Below are 19,833 nucleotides of genomic sequence, written 5' to 3' on the forward strand. Positions count from 1 at the left end.
TTTCAAGTATATTTTTTGTATAGTTGCCAACCTAGCAATACACAAACTGCTAGGGCAATTGAATTGTGTAACCTCTTTCTATAAATGTCATTTCTTCTAACTAGCACAGTAGAAGTGTCTGTAGTTAGTTCAGCTGATGGAATATCTCTCATACAATCTCCATGTTGATCTAATTGGTATTTGCTACAAGGATCAAACTGCCACGACACATCATAGGTTATAGCACAGCCTACACTAGCCACTCCTAGAGGTACTGTTAGTAGCTGCCATCTGAATGGGAATATTGTATCGGGTATGAAGTTCGTGAAGATGGAAGCTGCCCCCATTAATACACAACTCTTGTGACAGAAGTTGCCCATTCTAATCCATGAAGCTATTTCAGTCCCTAGCTTCTCTGGTTCGATTACAATAACCTGTATAATGAACCAGTAACAACAATATCATCTCACTATCACTACTAACTCGATAACAATGTTCTAGTGCATAATCCAGCTGGTATTCTAAACCATCTTCAGCCCCAGCCTCGGCCCGCTGCTGCTGCTGCTGCTGCTGTACGGCTTGTCGGATAATGTAGAAATCTCTATTAATAGGAACCAGCCTATGAAATGTGTGGTGAACGAGCAGCACTCCATCATGTATCTAACCTCTTGCCAGTCGCTTCGTCCTCTTCTTCGTCATTTCGTGACATCCCGCGCCGCAATAGACATCACGTGTGACTTTATATTAGTTCTTGTAAGCGTACTGTAACCTCTTGAGAGTTGTTTGAATAGTTGATATTGTACTAGAGTGACAAGAAAGGTTGGGCTATGGCGGGATATTTCTTTGGTGGAGTCTTTTCCACTCCAGTAGGCCAGCAAATTGGTAAGTTCATTGTGGGCATTAATTGGAAAACGGTGGTGACTTACCTCACACAGCACGAGCCACAGATAATGCAGCATCAGCCGGTGACCTACAATTACATTTGGATATTTGTGACGCCATTAATGAGACGGACAATGGGTGAGTAGACTTTGTGTGTGCGCATATACCCTCTAGAGATTGCTAACCTTGTTGTATAATTGTAATTATAGCTGCATATTATTAACAGGTAATATTTTTGTAAAAGATCAGGCTTTACAGGCTCCTTGGGTCTCTATCTATGTAACAACTCTGGATAGGCTGTAGGACCAAGTGGCCTACAGACCTTCAGCACTTGTGCTGTAAAGCCTTAATAAATTAATAAATAAAATCTATACACTTAATAATAAAATACAGTGGAACCTGTTGATCAGGACACTTGAAAATGAGGACACCTGTATAATCTGTACACCTGATATTGGATAATCAGGATGTCCCCAAGATGTCCTTAACATGCAGGTTTCACTGTATGGTACTTTACATACAGGCCTAAAGATGCTGTGGCCGCTCTGAGGAAGAGGATAACATCAAATTTGAAGAATTTCCATGTCATAAATCTATCATTAACGGTCAGTGTGATAATTTAACTGCTAGCTGATATTACTGGGTAATATAGGTATTAGAGACCACAGCTAAGAATTGTGGAATACGTTTTCACTCTCGGATAGCTCAGAAAGATTTTCTTCAAGACTTGATGAAAATTATTAATCAAAAGGTAAAATGGCTTAGATGACTGGTAGTACATTTTCTGTTGGTCTCACAGAATAATCCACCGACTATTGTAAAAGAACGAGTGTTAGGGTTGATCCAGCAGTGGGCTGATGCATTCAGAGCTAATCCACAACTTTCAGCAGTTGTAGAGTTTTATAATCAGTTGAAACAGGAGGGGGTGGAGTTCCCGGCACAAGATCTCGACAATATGGCTCCCATCAACACTCCAGATAGGGTGAGCTGGACATGTGATTAGTCACATGATGATCACATGATTCCATATAGACATCAGCAGATACCTCAACAGCAACGACAACAACAACAATGTCAAACCAGGTGGGTTGTCATGGTGAATGACACTGCATAATTTGTTTCGCTACACATGGGTGGGTGTGTGTGTGTGTGTGTGCGCGCGCGTGTGTGTGTGTGTTGCTGTTGTTGTTTCCTTGAGCAAGAAACTTTACTTGCATTGGTCCAATCTATCCACCTGTATATTGGGGATTGGGTAATTTTCTGTCCAAGTATCCTTGCAGTGAAGTTTGGGTTCCATGGCCTGTCTTTGTGAGTCCTGTACATGGCTACCCCAGGAGGCACAAGCTGGGTGGTTTACTCCTAATATCAAACAGTACAGTAGTACTGGATTGGACATAAAATGATGCATGCCACCTTTATAATCATCCCAGAAACATCTTTCACGATGAACGTTACCTTTATGGAATAATACCTAATACAGCATTAAAAACAAGAAAGCACTAACAGGCTTCCGGATATAGAAATTGAATTTTCGTCTGCCTTCCTGACCACAATCACAAGGCTGGAGGCCAAACGAAGCAGCGTACGGCCATCATTTTCCGCCACAATAACAAACTCACTAGTGGGATGTGCCTTTTGGGGTTCCAACAAGTATGTGCCCTCTGCGCCTTGTCTTTCCTTTTATCTTCAATCAGACTGGTCATTGTCTTCTTCATGCAGCAAACTATACCCAGATGTAAATTTTTCCATATCATCACTGTAGTTGAGCAACATAATATATTTAGATGCTACTAAATTATTTAAGGCATTTACACTACTCTGGACGCCTGTAACTTCACCCATTAGCAACCTTAGCTGATCAATAACAATCGAGCATAGAGACCACACCTATTAATCTATTTTACTAGAGCACGATGACCACTCCCCTTAATGGATTTGCTGTATAGCACAGTGAAAATAAGGAATAGTGACAGCCAACTTGAGATACTCTAATACAGCAGTCACCCTAATAGAACAGTCACAGGTGTATAGTTGTATGCTATAACAAAACAACTGAACAAACTACTATACTTTAAAAAAAAATTGTAATTTAAAAATGAAGTAGGGATCCAAAAGTAATGAAACAAGAGATGAGTGATGGTATTACAGCATAGCTCGGCCCTACTTTGGCATTCAACAAAATAATTGTTGTTATAACATGCCAATAATGGGATTTCCCCACCAAGCTATGCTGTAATACCATCATTCATCCCTTGTTTCACTACGCTTTTGTATCCCTACTTCATTCAATATAATGACATTATGGAATAGCTGGTCTTTTTGGTGTAAATATCCACGAAAACACTGAAAATTCAATACATGAAATTGAACTGTTTCTATGCAAATTTAATTTAATGGTTGACATGAAAATGTTGCATCCTAAAAGTCCATGCAAGTAAGATTTAGTCAACTTATAGCTACTAAGGGACACTAGTTTGTTGAGTATCTCAAATGATTAGCTGATTATTCTCATTTGCATTGTAGTCAAATAATATAATTAACATCCATTATTCGTAAGGGACACTAGTTTGTTGAGTATCTCAAATGATTAGCTGATTATTCTCATTTGCATTGTAGTCAAATAATATAATTAACATCCATTATTCACATGTGATCATTTATATGGTGGTACATGGTTAGCTATCAGTGATTTACGCAGCAGAAGACAATGCTAATAGAAGTAACAAAAAGGAAAGAACGATGGTGATATTAATGCTGTGGTGAATTGCCGTAAGCGCTAGACTTCGTACTTTGTTCTTAACCACCTCACTGCCAGATTTATCTCCAATCTACTGCATATAAACTGCTATAACTCACAAACCATACAATAAAACTATATTAGTTGCTATAGATGGTTTTAATGAGAATGTGTGGTGCTATATTACATCATTTTTTACATAACAAAATCCAAATGTATGTAGGGCAAGAAGATCGGGAAAATCTGTCGCGACAAACATTTTTTGAAGTATTTCTGTGCCCTGCATTACCAATCACTACCCAAAATAGAAACCTTGTAGTCATACTTTAGTAATAGTCAGGGTTTGTGTTAAAAGAATAACAGGGTGATTTCTGTACAGGTGGTCTCTGAACGCAATACCTCCCAAAACTTACTTTTAGCGCCTAAAAGTAACTGATTATTCTATACCCATGGTTTCAAGTTGTTTGATAGGGGAGTTGTTTGATAGGGCAGTTGTTTGATAGGGGAATTGTTTGATAAGGAAGGCGTTTGATAGGGAAGGCGTTTGATAGAGAAGTTGTTTGATAGGGCAGTTGTTTGATAGGGGAGTTGTTTGATAGGGGAGTTGTTTGATAGGGGAATTGTTTGATAGGGCAGTTGTTTGATAGGGGAGTTGTTTGATAGGGAAGTTGTTTGATAGGGCAGTTGTTTGATAGGGGAGTTGTTTGATAGGGAAGTTGTTTGATAGGGCAGTTGTTTGATAGGGGAGTTGTTTGATAGGGAAGTTGTTTGATAGGGCAGTTGTTTGATAGGGCAGTTGTTTGATAGGGCAGTTGTTTGATAGGGGAGTTGTTTGATAGGGAAGTTGTTTGATAGGGAAGTTGTTTGATAGGGCAGTTGTTTGATAGGGCAGTTGTTTGATAGGGAGTTGTTTGATAGGGGAGTTGTTTGATAGGGGAGTTGTTTGATAAGGAAGGCGTTTGATAGGGAAGGCGTTTGATAGGGGAGTTGTTTGATAAGGAAGGCGTTTGATAGGAAAGGCGTTTGATAGGGAAGGCGTTTGATAGGGAAGTTGTTTGATAGGGCAGTTGTTTGATAGGGGAGTTGTTTGATAAGGAAGGCGTTTGATAGGGAAGGCGTTTGATAGAGAAGTTGTTTGATAGGGCAGTTGTTTGATAGGGGAGTTGTTTGATAGGGGAGTTGTTTGATAGGGGAGTTGTTTGATAGGGCAGTTGTTTGATAGGGGAGTTGTTTGATAGGGAAGTTGTTTGATAGGGGAGTTGTTTGATAGGGCAGTTGTTTGATAGGGGAGTTGTTTGATAGGGAAGTTGTTTGATAGGGGAGTTGTTTGATAGGGAAGTTGTTTGATAGGGCAGTTGTTTGATAGGGCAGTTGTTTGATAGGGCAGTTGTTTGATAGGGAAGTTGTTTGATAGGGGAGTTGTTTGATAGGGCAGTTGTTTGATAGGGGAGTTGTTTGATAGGGAAGTTGTTTGATAGGGGAGTTGTTTGATAGGGAAGTTGTTTGATAGGGCAGTTGTTTGATAGGGGAGTTGTTTGATAGGGAAGTTGTTTGATAGGGCAGTTGTTTGATAGGGCAGTTGTTTGATAGGGCAGTTGTTTGATAGGGGAGTTGTTTGATAGGGAAGTTGTTTGATAGGGCAGTTGTTTGATAGGGGAGTTGTTTGATAGGGAGTTGTTTGATAGGGAAGTTGTTTGATAGGGGAGTTGTTTGATAAGGAAGGCGTTTGATAGGGGAGTTGTTTGATAAGGAAGGCATTTGATAGGGAAGGCGTTTGATAGGGGAGTTGTTTGATAAGGAAGGCGTTTGATAGGAAAGGCGTTTGATAGGGAAGTTGTTTGATAGGGCAGTTGTTTGATAGGGGAGTTGTTTGATAAGGAAGGCGTTTGATAGGGTAGTTGTTTGATAGGGAAGTTGTTTGATAGGGGAGTTGTTTGATAGGGAAGTTGTTTGATAGGGGAGTTGTTTGATAGGGAAGGCGTTTGATAGGGAAGTTGTTTGATAGGGAAGTTGTTTGATAGGGAAGTTGTTTGATAGGGAAGTTGTTTGATAGGGAAGTTGCAGTTGCCATTCTATTTCTTTTGCGCTACATTACCCTACAAAAATGGTAATTTGCACACACGAACATTTTTATGACCACATGTAAACATTGTTAACCTGTTGAATTGTCTCCAAGTCTGGTTTTTTGGGCGTTTGAGCAAGTGCATATATTCACAAGGCCACTATTTCAAGGTGTTCAAAAGTAGCAACACACCACTCTAACCTAATAACAAGAGTTCATAATATATATACTAAGGAGAGTATCCTACTCTCATATACCCCTGTAGAAAGGCGTATCGTGAAGTTATGACGTAACGACAAGATGTTGCGGTTTGTGACGTACATGAAGCCGTAAAAGTGCAAGAATCGTTTGCACCGTTTCACACTTGCGACGCTCAGGATAGCTGTATTCGCGAATGGCCTAGTAAGAAACGCCTACGAAGCGGTCTTAAGCCATGAGGGAACGATTGTAGTTCGGTGAGAAACGCTTAGAGCTGGAGATGATTTGGTTGCTAGCGACGTTGTTAGGCACACGCTCAATCGATACCATGTTCAACTAATGACATCATTAATTATACAAAGAAAAACGGGCGAACTCAGAAGTGTTACGTCATAACTTCACGATACGCCTTTCTACAGGGGTATATGAGAGTAGGATACTCTCCTTAGTATATATATTATGAACTCTTGCTAATAATCTGTCTCTTTACTGTTTCTCTTTGTTAGTAATGCCATTATTATGCGATGTTTATTATTGACCATTAAAAGGTGTGCAACTACCCACAATAGTGTGTGAGGGACTGGTTATCCCTGTTCCCATTTACTTAGAGTGTGACTGCTACAGGGGCTTCTAAAATGTTTGACAGAGGCTACAGAGTGCTTAGAAAGTGATACTACAGGCGTTTGTAATCAATTCTGCACGGTGATGTTGAAGATTATCAAAAGAGAAGTATGACCCAGCCAAGCTTGATACAAGCTAGAGAGATAGCTAGCTAGCTATAAACACTTTACCATATATGGGAGGCACAGTCTGCAATAAACTTTTACTGTCGATGTACTGAACCTCAGTCTGTGGTTAAATCAAACAATTCTGAGATTGCCCATAATACTGCAAGTTAAGGTTCTTGGGTCCTACTCTCCAGAAGGAAGCAAAGATACACACAGCAGAGATATTGCATGGAGAATGTTCCCAATCACTTTGAATGGCTGCTGCACTGGCTATAGATACCATCCTCTGTTTCACTTAAATAGTCTCTCTAGAGCCAGTACATAGGCAATGAGGTAAACATCTATAAATCTTTGTGAATGAGAAGCCACATAACTAGCTACACAATTTGCTACCATGTGGACTCATAATATTATCTATGGTGGACGACATACATTTTGTCAACTGTCACCAAATTAAGCAAATGTCAAATATTCTGCTGATCAAAATTTCTGCTTATATGGCATTAGCTGTAACACGGGGCATTTGGGCTTTTGTTTGATATGTATGCCCTCGGGCTGTCGGGCATACATATCAGACAAAGCCCTCATGCCCATGTTACAACTATTAAATTACTTAGCCAATATTATGAGATTATTGAGGTGATGATTCCCTTTGATGATCTCTACTAGTTTGTATAATTATTTATTTTCCCCTTTACTTGTTAGCTATAGAGTGGTTACACAAATAATTACATTAGATGTGCTTCGCAAAACATGTGACAAGAATCCATCATAATACATAAAAATTGTGAATTCAATTCTACTGCCACGGCACAAGTATGGACAGCTTATTCACTACAGTGTTATATTCACCTATTAATATGGTGGAAGGACAAGAGCATAGGTGATCTGGTTACCATCATATTGAACACCAACTTACAGGTGGACTTGTTTTGAAAATATGTGTTTTCACCATGTAGCCACAAAGCAAATGGGCTATGTTGTTACTACTGTAGTATGTTAGTACTTGATAACAGACGATTATCCTAGTTTGACTGTTAGTCACTCTACAATAGCAGGAGAATGAAACACAATATTCCCAGTACCTGGCTGTTTAAATGGTACAAGTTTTTGCTACACATTTCAGTTGCTGTGATGTCACATGCAACCACTCTATTTATAGTAACATTCAGTGTTTGTTTCATTCGTATAACACAACTAGGCTGTGATAATAGTAAAACCGATATCTCAATAAATGACAACTTTGATAATCAATGTTATCTCAATAATGATGTGACATCATAGGACTGTTTTGTAAACACAGTTTTACATAATTAGTTTCAAGTAGTATTTGTTTCAAATCAGAAATTTTATCGCTTCCTTAATTTAAGGACTACGGTAATGTACGCAGTGCCTATCCTGAAAACCCACAAGTTTTATGAAATTTGCGTGTTCTATTACTTAGCAAGTTTGTAGCGTCACCATAACCGCAGGAAGTAAGGGCTTATACAAACTGTAGTACAGATTCACCTATCAATAATAAGCAGAACTATCTAAGTTATAAGTATGTAGAACTTACCATTTTCAACTAACAAAGCGATTTGTTAACACTGGTGACGATCTGTCTTCTTTGCGATGTGATCTGTTACAAGCCACCACTTTACTCCTTTTAAAGAACGCCATCACGTGATCTTGTATATCATTAGATGCACCTCTAAATGAAGAGCGCCATGAAATTTATTGTAATTCAATACCAGCAACAAAGTGAAAGTTATGAACGGATTTGTACAAGGTTAGTTTTATTGTTGTGTAAATATAACATACTTAAAATTAGAAGGCTAGTGTAGTTTCACGTAATATATTGGCATTGTATATGAAAAGAATCACATATTAATGGCGAATAGAATGGCCAAGCTCATAGCGTTATTTACTGTTGAGTTACAGCCTTTTGTTTACATCCTATACACTTGGACATAATATTACGGCGCTGGGCTTTCACGTAAGCTTATATTTGGACGTAATATTGCGACAGCGGTCCTTAAAGGGTTAAGACACCTTTCCATAAGTTTTCCATTGTACTGTGGTTGATTTTATGATTTAGTAATTATCTCCCAGCCTTAAATACAACTGTGTCCTACTGACTTTGGTATGTCAGTGTCACTGTTCCTCTGCTGTAGTCTGAGTTGCAATTGACTCAAGCGTCATCACGTCCACGTACCTCTCCAACACCACAGCAGGCTGGATTAGGGGGAAATCCCTCATCATCATTATCAGGAACACAACAAGCTAAGGTACTATCAGAAATTGATGTCGTTCAACGGAACATTGATGTTATGAATGAGATATTGATTGAAAATGAACCTGGCAAGGAAGAAGAGGGAATGGTCCCACTAATGGAGGTAAGTAATGACTGTAGGTACCTTGGACCAGAGTTCAAATTATCAAGTGGTGATCATTTTCAATGGTACAATAATATTATAAACCAAATACCAATACACAATAATGTGTTAGGACCACTACTCATTCTAAAATGGCCACTCAATTTTCTTTTGACCTTTGGGTCCTGTGGAGGTGCTGTAGTGAGTACCTAGTGACACTAACATATCATTGTAACCATAGGAACTGAATGCTGTCACTCGTAAAATGCAAGAAAGAGTTACAGAATTAGTTGGCAGAATACAAGAGAGTGACATCATGGGTGAGCATTATTAAGGATATTGACTGTCACATTACTCCCATCCTAGTTACTCTACTTGGATTAAATGACAGTCTTAATGCCTTATTCATAAGATATGATCGGTACATGAAGAACAGACAAGCAGTGTTACAAGGTGGAGGTAGTATACCTGTTCAACAAGATAGCACTGATGTGGTCACTGATCTAATGGCTACTACTGATTTAATGACAACTACTAATCTCACTCCTACTGCCTCCACAACTAGTGCTGCCGCTGTGGTAAGACTTCCAGGGGTGTGTTACATGTGTCACATGACCTGATATAGGAGTATCCTTCACTTGACGATGAGCCCCCTCCTTATCAACCATCACAACCTCTACTAGAACCACTAATAGATCTCTCCACCGACCCTGCTACCTCCGTTACTCAGCCAGACTTGTCCAGTCAGCTTGCTGACCTAGGACTGGATCAGCCCCCAACCACAACTGGTCCCCCTGCTAATAATACATTGGACGAGTTTGACATCTTTGCTCAGAGTAGACAAGCTTACAGTAATACCAGGTAAGGGTCATTCCATACCAAATCACAAAAAAAAATCCGGACCCCTTTCGATTTTTGTGAAATTTGGCACAAACATGGACCCTTTCAAGAAACTTTCTTACACCAAAATTTGGCTCATTTTATTGGTTTCCCTTTAAGTTATGACTACTCAAAGTTTCTGCTGAAAATTTTATTAAGCTTACATGTTTTCAATAAAATGGCCATAACTTTGCTTATGATTCACATAGAACCTTCTGGGTTACATTTTTGAAATCCTTATTAAATTCTCGTTCAGGTGATATATAATATTTTATAATTGCTTAAAGGAAAAGGTCAAACCACAAAAATGTAGCTTTTTCCTTTGATCTTCATTTTCAAAAATATATATTCTTTAATTAAATTTATTTTTGGTTTACATGTTGCTCTAATACCTATCATTCACCACTGAGTTTAAAGTTGGGACCAATAGTAGATCATGAGTTATAAGTGTTAATGTGTAGCCTTGTAATCATTGCTGTTTGTATGGTTCAAGTATGCAAAGATGCAATACCAATTGCAAGTAACTTTATATAATACTATGTCACAATCATTAATATATTGTTGGTTTGTAAGTAATGTTAACTTGTTTATGTTTTGTAAGAAAACCCAGTAAAAGCTTATATTATACTGAAATACATATATTCAAGTAATTTATCCCTGATCAAGCTTGTATATTGTTTCTGATTATGACACCAAGTCTATTATACAGTAGTGAAATATTGAACTTGATGACATTTTCACTAGCTACAGTAACTGCTACTGTTAGCATTTAATGCTGATTGTTGATATGCAAGTATACGTATTTTGATACACAAATGTAGCTATAGTGAAAACTATCTAAGCCAGTCAGGGCCAATTTTTTTTGGCCTTAATATTCAGGTGGCTATTTATATTGTTTGATGTGTATAAATGTCTTACTAGAACAATTTAAAGTTGGCTCTTAATAGAAAAGTGGCCTTTAGTTACAGGTGGCCACTAAAACAAGTTCCACTGTAATTTGAAACACTTACAAATAAAACATGATGTTATGTAGCTGCATTCTTTGTTCTTAACACAGGAATGAATGTTTTAATATTGTAATCTACTAGAGATTTTCTAAAAAAGTAGTAATGAATGACATGCAGTATTAATAGTCTTTTCAACTTATACCTTCAAAAATTCAATTGTGTACTGATATCAATGCATCAGATTTCATTGCATATCAAAGTTACATGTGAATGATTGTAGAGACTGTCATGAAATATGCACCACTTTCAGTCTCAAGTTTTACTACAATGCTCTGATTTAACTTTGAAGTTAATTGCCTTGACCCTTTCTTTAATTGATTGTTAATGTATTTCGCTTAAAGCTATAGATATGTATCAGTGTGCAATTGCTGTAGTGAACCTTTCTACAATGTAATTTTATGGAACATTTCTATGATTCTATTTATAGAAGAGCTATATACATTGCTATTTTTATCATGATACAGTTGATGTATGGAGTTAAAGTCAGGTACCTTAGAGCAGGGGTTAATCTAGGGTGGGGGGGCACAGCCCCCCCCTAGGTTTATACCTAAAGCCTTGAGAAATGGAAAGGTTTAATTGGTCCCAAAGTTGTATAATCCAATGGTCAATGGCATCACAGTAAAATTTTCACCAAAATTGAGTATATTTACACCTAAATTTTCAAAATTTTCCTGGGGGAGCATGCCCTCAGACCCCCTAGAATCCGAAGCGACTTACTTCGCCCCCTCTAGATTAATAGTCTGGGTTGAGCCCTGTAGAGCCAAAATTTCTGGGCCTTAATGTGCAGGTAGCTGCTTAATACATTTGCATAAGTGTATAGCAACAATTTAAAAATTGGCCCTTATGGAGTGGTGGCCTTTCTATACAGGTGGCCACTTTCCACTCTATTCCATCAAATTTCTGACGAGTAAGTGGTTTTAAAAGTGTACATTTTTCCAGTAAAGGCATTGTTTATAGGTATAAACATATAGAGTTGGCCTTTAAGTGGTCAGTAGTAGGCTTGCTCTTTCAAAGTATGATTCAAAAGTGATATACAGTGTAACATACCTTAGCGGCTACCTTAAAGGCCACCTTTTTATAAGAGCCAACTTAAAATAGGATATTTCTACTCTAGTGCAACTATATGAAGCAGCTATCTAGGTATTAATACCAAGAAGCTTTGGATATCACTAAGACATGGCATTTCAATTCCACTTTACGTATATGTTAAAGCATAGCCGCGAGTGCTATATGAAAAATAAAGCACGAGGCGAAGCCGAGTACTTTATTTTTCATATAGCACGAGCAAGGCTATGCTTTAAATGATTTATGGAACTTTCTAGTCGTGTAGCTTCACCATACACTAGGACTCGTAATTAACAAGCGTTGCACGAACTATTAGCAGCCTGAACGCACACAAACTAGTTTAACAAAGTAACTCACGCGTATTTCACCATAGTTTGGCATAGTAGACGTTCATTGCGTCTTTTGGCAGGTTTTGCTCGCAACCCACAATCGATTCTATTGCGAGTCACATGGTGAAGTATTTCCGTGATATCTCCAGGACTTGTCCGTTTACATTAACAAACGTAACAGCAACGTTACCTTCTCCCACCCATCATCGAAGCATTTAGGTATGTCTATAAAAGCAATCCAATGGTGGAACTCGTATTGGCTGGGGTGATTGATCACTCAGCGTGGCGAGGCTATCAGCCTTCACCGGCTTGGGTGATTAGTCGTACTGGCGCGAGCCCCGTAGGCTATTAGCCTACACTAAGGCACGTGGGCAACTGTGCTTTATTGCCCACAAAGAGTGCTTTATTGCACCGCAAAGAGTGCTTTATTGAACGAATAAAGCACTCTTTGCGGTGCAATAAAGCACTCTTTGTGGTCGATGAAGCAGTTGGCCGGCTGAGAGTGTACTTTATGAAATTTAAAGCACATTTTTTCCTTTGATCTCGCCCACGCAAAGTTCTATAAATGTACATATGTATGTATAACTGTTGTTTGTATCCATTATACACGCATATAAGATTGGAAACTATCATCATAATATGTGGCTGAATATTATTATTATACAGTGAAAGAATAGATTGGAATATTATTAGTTGTACAGTAAATCCCCTATAAATATAGCTACCCCTATAATAAGACCACCTTGTTATAGTAGCCACCTCTATTTTATAGGACACTGAACTTACAGCAAAAAAACATAATCAGTGATTCCTTTATTAGGCAGCCTTATTATTGCTTCAACTTTCTTAGCTTTAAAAGTGGCTCTGTTAATATGGTTTCACTGTAGTGAGCCCTTGTCAATACTATTTTAATGCATAAATGATATTTAACATATCAATATAAGGCTACTTGCAATTGGTATTAGAAATTACACTGTAAAAATACCATACAAACAGCAATGATTACAAGGATACACATTAACACTTATATAACTCATGATCTACTATTGGTCCCAACTTTAAACTCACAGTGATGAATGATAGGTATTAGCAAGAGTTCATAATATAAAAAGAGAGGAGAGTGTCCTACGGGAATTAGTAAAACGTAGAATACGGAATTGCGGAATAACGAAATAAGCAAAACTTATCTTTTGCAGATTGTACAAATAGTTACATGCTCTATAGCAATCTTACTTTTATTTACACCTTGCAACAGCGCTGCATGGTACGCCACGGTGATGGATAGCTAAACAGCAGCTGGGCAAACATTAAATGGGACGAGCGAGCACGCAACCAATCACCCTAGAACGATATACCTTCGCTAAACTTACTTATCTATACTCCTTATAGTTGATATAGCTACAAAACGCCAAGACCTAGTTCTATTCTTAGGTTAAACTAGCTGCCCTTCATGTGCATACGACCGAATTTATTAGAGTCACGCTAGAGTTAAGTAGGGAAGTCCAGTGGTTGTGTGTCTTTAAATGGATTTCAAAACTCTTCAGGTTTGAATCAAGAGTGTAGGTAAGTATAGTTAGCAAAGGTAGATCGTGCTACGGTGATTGGTTGTGTGCTCGTCCCATTTAATGCTCGCCAGCTGCTGTTCTATCCATCGCCGTGGTGTGCCATGCAGAGCTGTTACAAGGTAAATAAAGTATAATTACTATAGAGCACTGCATATAACTATTTGTACAATCTGCAAAAGATAAGTTTTGCATATTTTGTTTTTTTCGCAATTCCGTTATTCCGTATTTTACTAATTCCCGTGTCCTACTGCAGTATAGCCTGTACAAACGCGAATCTCAAAGTTATGATGTAATACCTGTAGTCACTTTCAATGTTCTAGTTGGTCAGGCATGTACTCAACATTAAGTTTCAATGACTGTTGTAGTTATGGCTTCAATAAGCAGCCTATACTGATGACAGTGTCAACACTCCTTAACACTTTATGTGTTGACATGATATCCTAAAGTAATCAAAAGTTTTACTGTATTACTTTGAGATACGCATTTATACAGGCTATACTGAAGTAGGACACTCTCCTCTCTTTTATATTATGAACTCTTGGTATTAGAGCAGCAGGTAAACCAAAAATAAATTTAATTAAAGAATACATATTTTTGAAAATGAAGATCAAAGGAAAAGTTACATTTTTGTGGTTTGACCTTTTCCTTTGAGCAATTATAAAATATTATATATCACCTGAAAGAGAATTTAATAATGATTTCAAAACTCTAAACTAGAAATTTCCATGTCAATCACAAGCAAAGTTATGGTCATTTTATTGAAGACATGTAAGCAAAATAAAATTTTCAACAGAAACTTTGAGTGGTCATAACTTAAAGGGAGACCAATGAAATGAGCCAAATTTTGGTGTGAGAAAGTTTCTTGATAGGGTCCATGTTTGTGCCAAATTTCATGAAAATTGAAAGGGGTCCAGATTTTTTTTTGTTGATTTGGTATGGAATGACCCGTAAGTGACTTGTTCAGCCTGTTAAACCTGTTCTTACTGGTTGTTGTGGATATAGTGGGTCAACATATGATGATGGAAGGATCAGTATGGATGCTAACTTAGCAGATGCTGTGCAGGGGAAACCCCTACAGTCAACAACAGAACAAACGTGAGTAACATGGTCGTACTACTCTTACAATGTATCCAGTAATTTTGTGTAAATTTTGTGCAACGCTTCAAGAACTAAAACCTGCCACTCTTGCTCCTTATTCAATGAATAGATTAGCTTACTTTTAGAGAAGAGATGTTTAGATTTATCCAATTACATACCCAGTGGATGTAGTGTGATGTGTTTCTTTCATTTTAAAAATAATGTTGGGTTTGTGTGTAAGCCTTCAATGATAGCACGCTTCACCTCATGTTTCACTGAGATGGCAAATTGTAGTATACTAGATGAATAAAAGATTGAAAATTTGAAGTGGGAGAATAGGGATTGCTGAAAAAAGCCATGAAACAAGAAGGGATCGCTGGGATGGTAATGTAAACCACAAATCCCTCATTTCGAAATGACAGAGCATGTAACTAAAAATTTATGACAGAGAGTCAAAATAGGGATTTGTGGTTTACATTACCATAACGCCATCAATGTTTCAGTACACACATGAAACTGATCAAATTGCAATGTGCATACAGACTGAGAGTTTCCTAATATGAGCTAAAATTAGTGCCTTTAATAGCTGTCAAATTCAGTGCAAGGATTGTTGTTATACACTTGACTGCATTATTAGAGTATTTACGTGACTGCTTAATCTGGATAGCCCGGCCATGTACAATAATGGAACGACCTTGCAACAAAATCTTTAGCACAGATTAAGCTTCCGGCCTATACTGAGTTTAATAAAGACAGATTCTATTAGCCACAAGCAGCGCACACCAAAAAACCTAACTCTGAGCACGATCTTGTATGGCTTCTCGTGCATAATTACATTTTGGCAAGAAGAAACCGGTTTGGGCTGTTTCCATCCGAAAATGAAATCAAAAATAGGTCATGGACACGCAGAAGGACTCAGTAAGCATGGTTATATAGTTTTTAGCACGAAAAAAATGGATAACTTTTGCTGTAGCGTAAGTGACCAATTATCGAACAAAGTTTATACTTTACTTCATAAATATCTCCAGGAAAGTAGTATCAACCTCGACTTTTAACCAGGAGGTAGCACCTTTCTTGTAGAATACCTCACGTAAGTTTGAGTAATAGTATCCGATTAGTGTCCGTGTTATGAGTGGATTTCTGCATTCCGTAAAATATGAATTATCGAACACCAATACCTATTATCGAACGCCCATTAATTTGCGTTAATCAATTGTCGAATGTTTTGCACCTTTTCTACTGTGGTGACTTCAGTGTAATCTACACACTCTTAACTATTATATCAACGTGTTATCTGAAGTACCATGATACTGTAACTGAAGTATAGTTTTGATACAAGCATGCACTTGTGAGTTACAACAGCGAATCGTTTAGTGTAAAATGCGTACAGTGAAAAATCAGCACATTACGACCAATACTACAGTCTTATTATCCTTGTTTACAATAACCCCTTCTGTACAGTCTTCGTGGATACATCTTTTACTCAGGTAAATGACAAACAGTAAGCCCAATTCCGCCACCAAAGTCACGCTCGAGTTGTACTTCTTTCACGGCGATTCCTGTGTTCTTTTTCTTCATTTCTTCGTCAGTGGTGATGAGTACCAAGACTGCTGTGACGTCCACACATAAATTCTAAAAGATGGAAAGCTCATTAAGAATTGGCTACACTATTGGAATTCTCCATATAAACACCTTACGAGTATGCGGAATAAAATTGTAAACTTCCGAATACGTTACGTGATTTTTATTTTTGATAATAGGTACTGTTCGATAATAGGTCACTTACGCTACATGAGTAAAACAAAATTATGTTATGAATAATAATAATAAATCAAAGATGAACAAAGCACCAAACTTCAGTTTTGTCCCAAATACACATACTGTTTCCTTTTCACTTGATACTTACTAGTGGACCAATAATCATTGCAAATAACCACCAGAGGGTTGTTTTGAGTTGGAGGATGCTTTTCAAGGTGGTTTATAGGTATTCGTTCTATTAGAGTTTTCGAAGAAAAAAAAACAACATGTATGATCCCTATTATGAACCCACTATCGTGGTTCATGATAACTGCTCTCATCTCCCCCCAGTTTCATGATATAGACATTAATTCTCAGATACCAGACTTTTGAATGTTGGGTCAAAAGAATAACAACTGCCTGTTTGTACAATAGCAGTTTCAGAGTTTAAAGTTGTACCAGATCTATGATGCAACTTATCACTTCACTAGTCAGTGAATTCACACTCCATCATGGGATCATTGTGTTTGCCCTGAGTTTTAATTTTAAAATCTTGATATTCAGATGAATTTTCAAGTTATATTGTCTTTTTATGTTGCGGTATTTACCAATAAATGCAGAAGTAGATACACCACAGTTTTGTTGCTGACTAAATGTGCCAAGTTTCACTCCATACATTGATGCATCTGTTAAGTTATTCTTGTTTGCTAGTTTCTGTACAAATGAGTTTGTTTGCTCATCCAGTAGCTACTACTCTACTGCATGATTATCTGCAATTCTAAAACTTGTATATCTTATACCAGTGTATCTTCTTCAAGTCTTTGAATGTACATAATTAATTTAGTATGTAGCTATAGCTACAGCATTAATGTACTAATAATCAAACACTTGAATTATTAGCTATTATGATATGTAAAATGGAAAACTTCATATATTGCTATATTAATTAATTCTAGCAAAACTATTTATAGCAACATCTTGAAAACAAAGCCAGAATGAGAATTATTATGGGTAATAAGGCTAGATACAAGAATAAAAAAAGAATAATGGGAGAATTTTTTGGGAGGAATAATAGGTAAAATTTTGAGCATAATAGGCTCAGGCGCCTAGTTATGAAAAGAGCAGGGTGTTAGTAACCTTTTCAAACTGCTGACAATTAGTGTCATCACAAGCTGACATAGAAACAGCAAAGACAGCAGGTATATAGTCATACAAGACATCTAATGTGTTTACATAACTAGTACGGTATCACTTGCAGGTTAGCTAGTCTAGATGAATGGCTGAACATTACAGATCTGGTGAGTGTTTCATGTGTCGTGTTAGGTGGTGACCTTGTTCTGTCTAGAACGTGCCCCCTAGTGACACAGCTAGCTCTGTTACTAAGGATGAATCAGCTACCAGTGCAGGTCAGTGGTTACTATGGTGATGACTACTTATCATATTTTGTAATAGAATTTGATCAATTTCTAGCACAACGAGTCAATGTTGGCACCAGCCTACCCCCAGCACGCACTAAACCACAAATGCAGAAAGCAGAAGAGCAGAGTGACGAATTATTTGCTTTGTAAACTGCTTGAAACAAATTTAATTTGCTGTCCAAATATTATAATTTCATCATAAATTTCTAATTAAAGCACGCCAATGATATGAACATTATTAGTTTGAACGTGAAGTCGTAAGTTAAGCGTCCCGCGTTCATGTTAGAGACTGTACTAGATCAATGTCACATTGTACAGATAGGCCGACAGCAGAGCCGTTAGTGGCGGATCCGATAAGAGTTGTCCGGCGTGACCACTCTAATGCTCGTTGTCCAGGGGCGGCGCACAGTTATCCACCAGCTAAACGTGTCAGCCTGGCAGATGTTCTCAGGACCATGAAACTGAGCGGCTGGTACTGGGAGGAATTACCAGGGGAGAACGCCATCCAACTATTAAAAGATAAAAGTATCGGCACATTTCTTCTTAGAGACAGTTACGATGATTGTCATCTATTCACATTATCAGTCAAGTCGTATAATAACGTTGTGGTCAGTGTGAGAGTGATCTTCAGTCGTGGATACTTTAAACTGGATTCTGCCTTCCAGGACACGCCTTTGTTCCCAAGTGTTGTGGATTTGGTAGAACACTATTTGGCAGATGAGCAGCGGTCATTTCATGTTGAAGTGCCGGACATGGGAGACTTTGCTGTTGTATTAAAACGACCACTTTATAAGAATGTATTATCATTGCAGCACATTTGTCGTCGAACAATCGTCAAACACTTACAAACTTCAGATAACATAGACAGCTTACCCCTACCATCCCATCTGATTGACTACCTACAAGATTACCGAGTGAAGTGATAGAGTTTTATCTTCTACTGCAATCTGCCCGAGGACAGTATAAATGATTGTGTATGACTAAAAGTCATGTTTTGGTGATAAAAAAAAACTAATCCACAAATATAAAATAATAAACAACAATACTACATACAAATAATATCATGTATATTATGGCTTGGTATTGATGGTGGTTTTACAGTGTTGAAAGTCATTTTCTCCTAATGGCACATCTTCATAATAAGGACTCTTCAAGATGTAATTGGTCAACACTCTGTGAGGCAATGGTAATTGCTCTAGTTTGTCCCTAGTACAACAACGGTGTAGAGTAGCCCTACAATAATATTTTAATGTGTGAACATTTCTAAATCTGTTGACTGGTTTCTTCAAATACAATTGTATCAGTCGGCCACTGTTACTGAGCACGGTACACACGGCCTGCTTATCTATGAGTGACTTGTGTACGCAGTGACCGACCAGTCCCGCTAGGTGCTGGAACAGTGGAAGTTCTGGATCACCCAGACACAGTGAGAACAGTCCCTTCGCGTAGTCAATATTAAAAGAGCCGAAACATCCTTCAACTTTAAACGTGACTGTAAACAATTCAGTCAGTTTCTCTGGGTCATTACAATCTCTCACAAGGAACGACCCATCTGGCTCTTTGTGTAGAAGCCGCTCCGCTTCTTGAATGCTAATATTTCCATAGTACCACCCACAACGTGCTAAATCATTTAATGTGTCCTTCAAGCCGCTCTTCTCTGAAAGTGTCGGGGCTGCCATTAAACCGTTGATAAGCTCCACAATAGTTTGCTGCTCCTTCCTGGGCAGAACGAGTTACTACTCGTTTACTGCTGGAGTCGCTACGAGAAGCCGTACGGTTACGCTGAATCAGCTGTCTGATCATAGCTGTATCA

At 38.0% G+C, this 19,833-nt stretch overlaps 4 protein-coding genes across 6 annotated transcripts; 2 read left to right on the top strand and 2 right to left on the bottom strand.

Moving 5' to 3' along the window:
- LOC136251527 (transmembrane protein 11, mitochondrial-like) lies at positions 1-778 on the bottom strand. Of its 3 annotated transcripts, XM_066043995.1 has the most exons (4): positions 645-778; positions 463-598; positions 234-413; positions 1-183 (listed from the first exon to the last, which is right to left on the bottom strand). In XM_066043995.1, the coding sequence occupies exons 1-4, from the start codon at positions 686-688 to the stop codon at positions 130-132; spliced, it is 414 nt and encodes a 137-aa protein (XP_065900067.1). In that variant the 5' UTR covers positions 689-778; the 3' UTR covers positions 1-129. The 3 variants fall into 3 exon arrangements, with proteins under 3 accessions (XP_065900067.1, XP_065900064.1, XP_065900066.1); XM_066043992.1 differs by having other exon boundaries at positions 1-413; XM_066043994.1 differs by having other exon boundaries at positions 1-413; positions 463-580; positions 645-739.
- On the top strand, positions 650-18,235 carry LOC136251515 (TOM1-like protein 2). The gene is made up of 15 exons (XM_066043973.1): positions 650-732; positions 786-861; positions 915-999; positions 1,385-1,466; positions 1,514-1,612; positions 1,661-1,843; positions 1,894-1,944; positions 8,743-8,964; positions 9,185-9,263; positions 9,310-9,521; positions 9,569-9,804; positions 14,791-14,883; positions 17,861-17,900; positions 17,948-18,008; positions 18,055-18,235. Exons 2-15 carry the CDS (start codon positions 807-809, stop codon positions 18,168-18,170), a joined length of 1,614 nt encoding a protein of 537 aa, XP_065900045.1. The 5' UTR covers positions 650-732; positions 786-806; the 3' UTR covers positions 18,171-18,235.
- Positions 18,207-19,079, top strand: LOC136251525 (suppressor of cytokine signaling 2-like). Its single transcript, XM_066043990.1, has one exon. The coding sequence runs from the start codon at positions 18,323-18,325 to the stop codon at positions 18,941-18,943; it is 621 nt and encodes a 206-aa protein (XP_065900062.1). The 5' UTR covers positions 18,207-18,322; the 3' UTR covers positions 18,944-19,079.
- LOC136251526 (suppressor of cytokine signaling 7-like) lies at positions 18,988-19,832 on the bottom strand. The gene has a single exon (XM_066043991.1). The coding sequence runs from the start codon at positions 19,697-19,699 to the stop codon at positions 19,091-19,093; it is 609 nt and encodes a 202-aa protein (XP_065900063.1). The 5' UTR covers positions 19,700-19,832; the 3' UTR covers positions 18,988-19,090.
- Position 19,833: the final 1 nt, after the last annotated feature.

Source organism: Dysidea avara, chromosome 3 (assembly GCF_963678975.1).
Source record: "Dysidea avara chromosome 3, odDysAvar1.4, whole genome shotgun sequence".
NCBI classification, from domain to species: Eukaryota; Metazoa; Porifera; class Demospongiae; order Dictyoceratida; family Dysideidae; genus Dysidea; species Dysidea avara.

Excerpts from the sequence above, each read along its gene's own strand:
- LOC136251526 (XM_066043991.1), bottom strand. The coding sequence starts at position 19,699 with ATGGCAGCCCCGACACTTTCAGAGAAGAGCGGCTTGAAGGACACATTA.
- LOC136251527 (XM_066043992.1), bottom strand. The coding sequence starts at position 688 with ATGTCACGAAATGACGAAGAAGAGGACGAAGCGACTGGCAAGAG. Across the intron at positions 599-644 it reads GACGAAGCGACTGGCAAGAG|GCTGGTTCCTATTAATAGAG; the intron begins GTTAGATACATG and ends CACATTTCATAG. Across the intron at positions 414-462 it reads CACTAGAACATTGTTATCGA|GTTATTGTAATCGAACCAGA; the intron begins GTTAGTAGTGAT and ends TTCATTATACAG.
- LOC136251525 (XM_066043990.1), top strand. The coding sequence starts at position 18,323 with ATGTCACATTGTACAGATAGGCCGACAGCAGAGCCGTTAGTGGCGGAT.
- LOC136251515 (XM_066043973.1), top strand. The coding sequence starts at position 807 with ATGGCGGGATATTTCTTTGGTGGAGTCTTTTCCACTCCAGTAGGCCAG. Across the intron at positions 14,884-17,860 it reads CAGTCAACAACAGAACAAAC|GTTAGCTAGTCTAGATGAAT; the intron begins GTGAGTAACATG and ends TATCACTTGCAG. Across the intron at positions 17,901-17,947 it reads GGCTGAACATTACAGATCTG|AACGTGCCCCCTAGTGACAC; the intron begins GTGAGTGTTTCA and ends TGTTCTGTCTAG.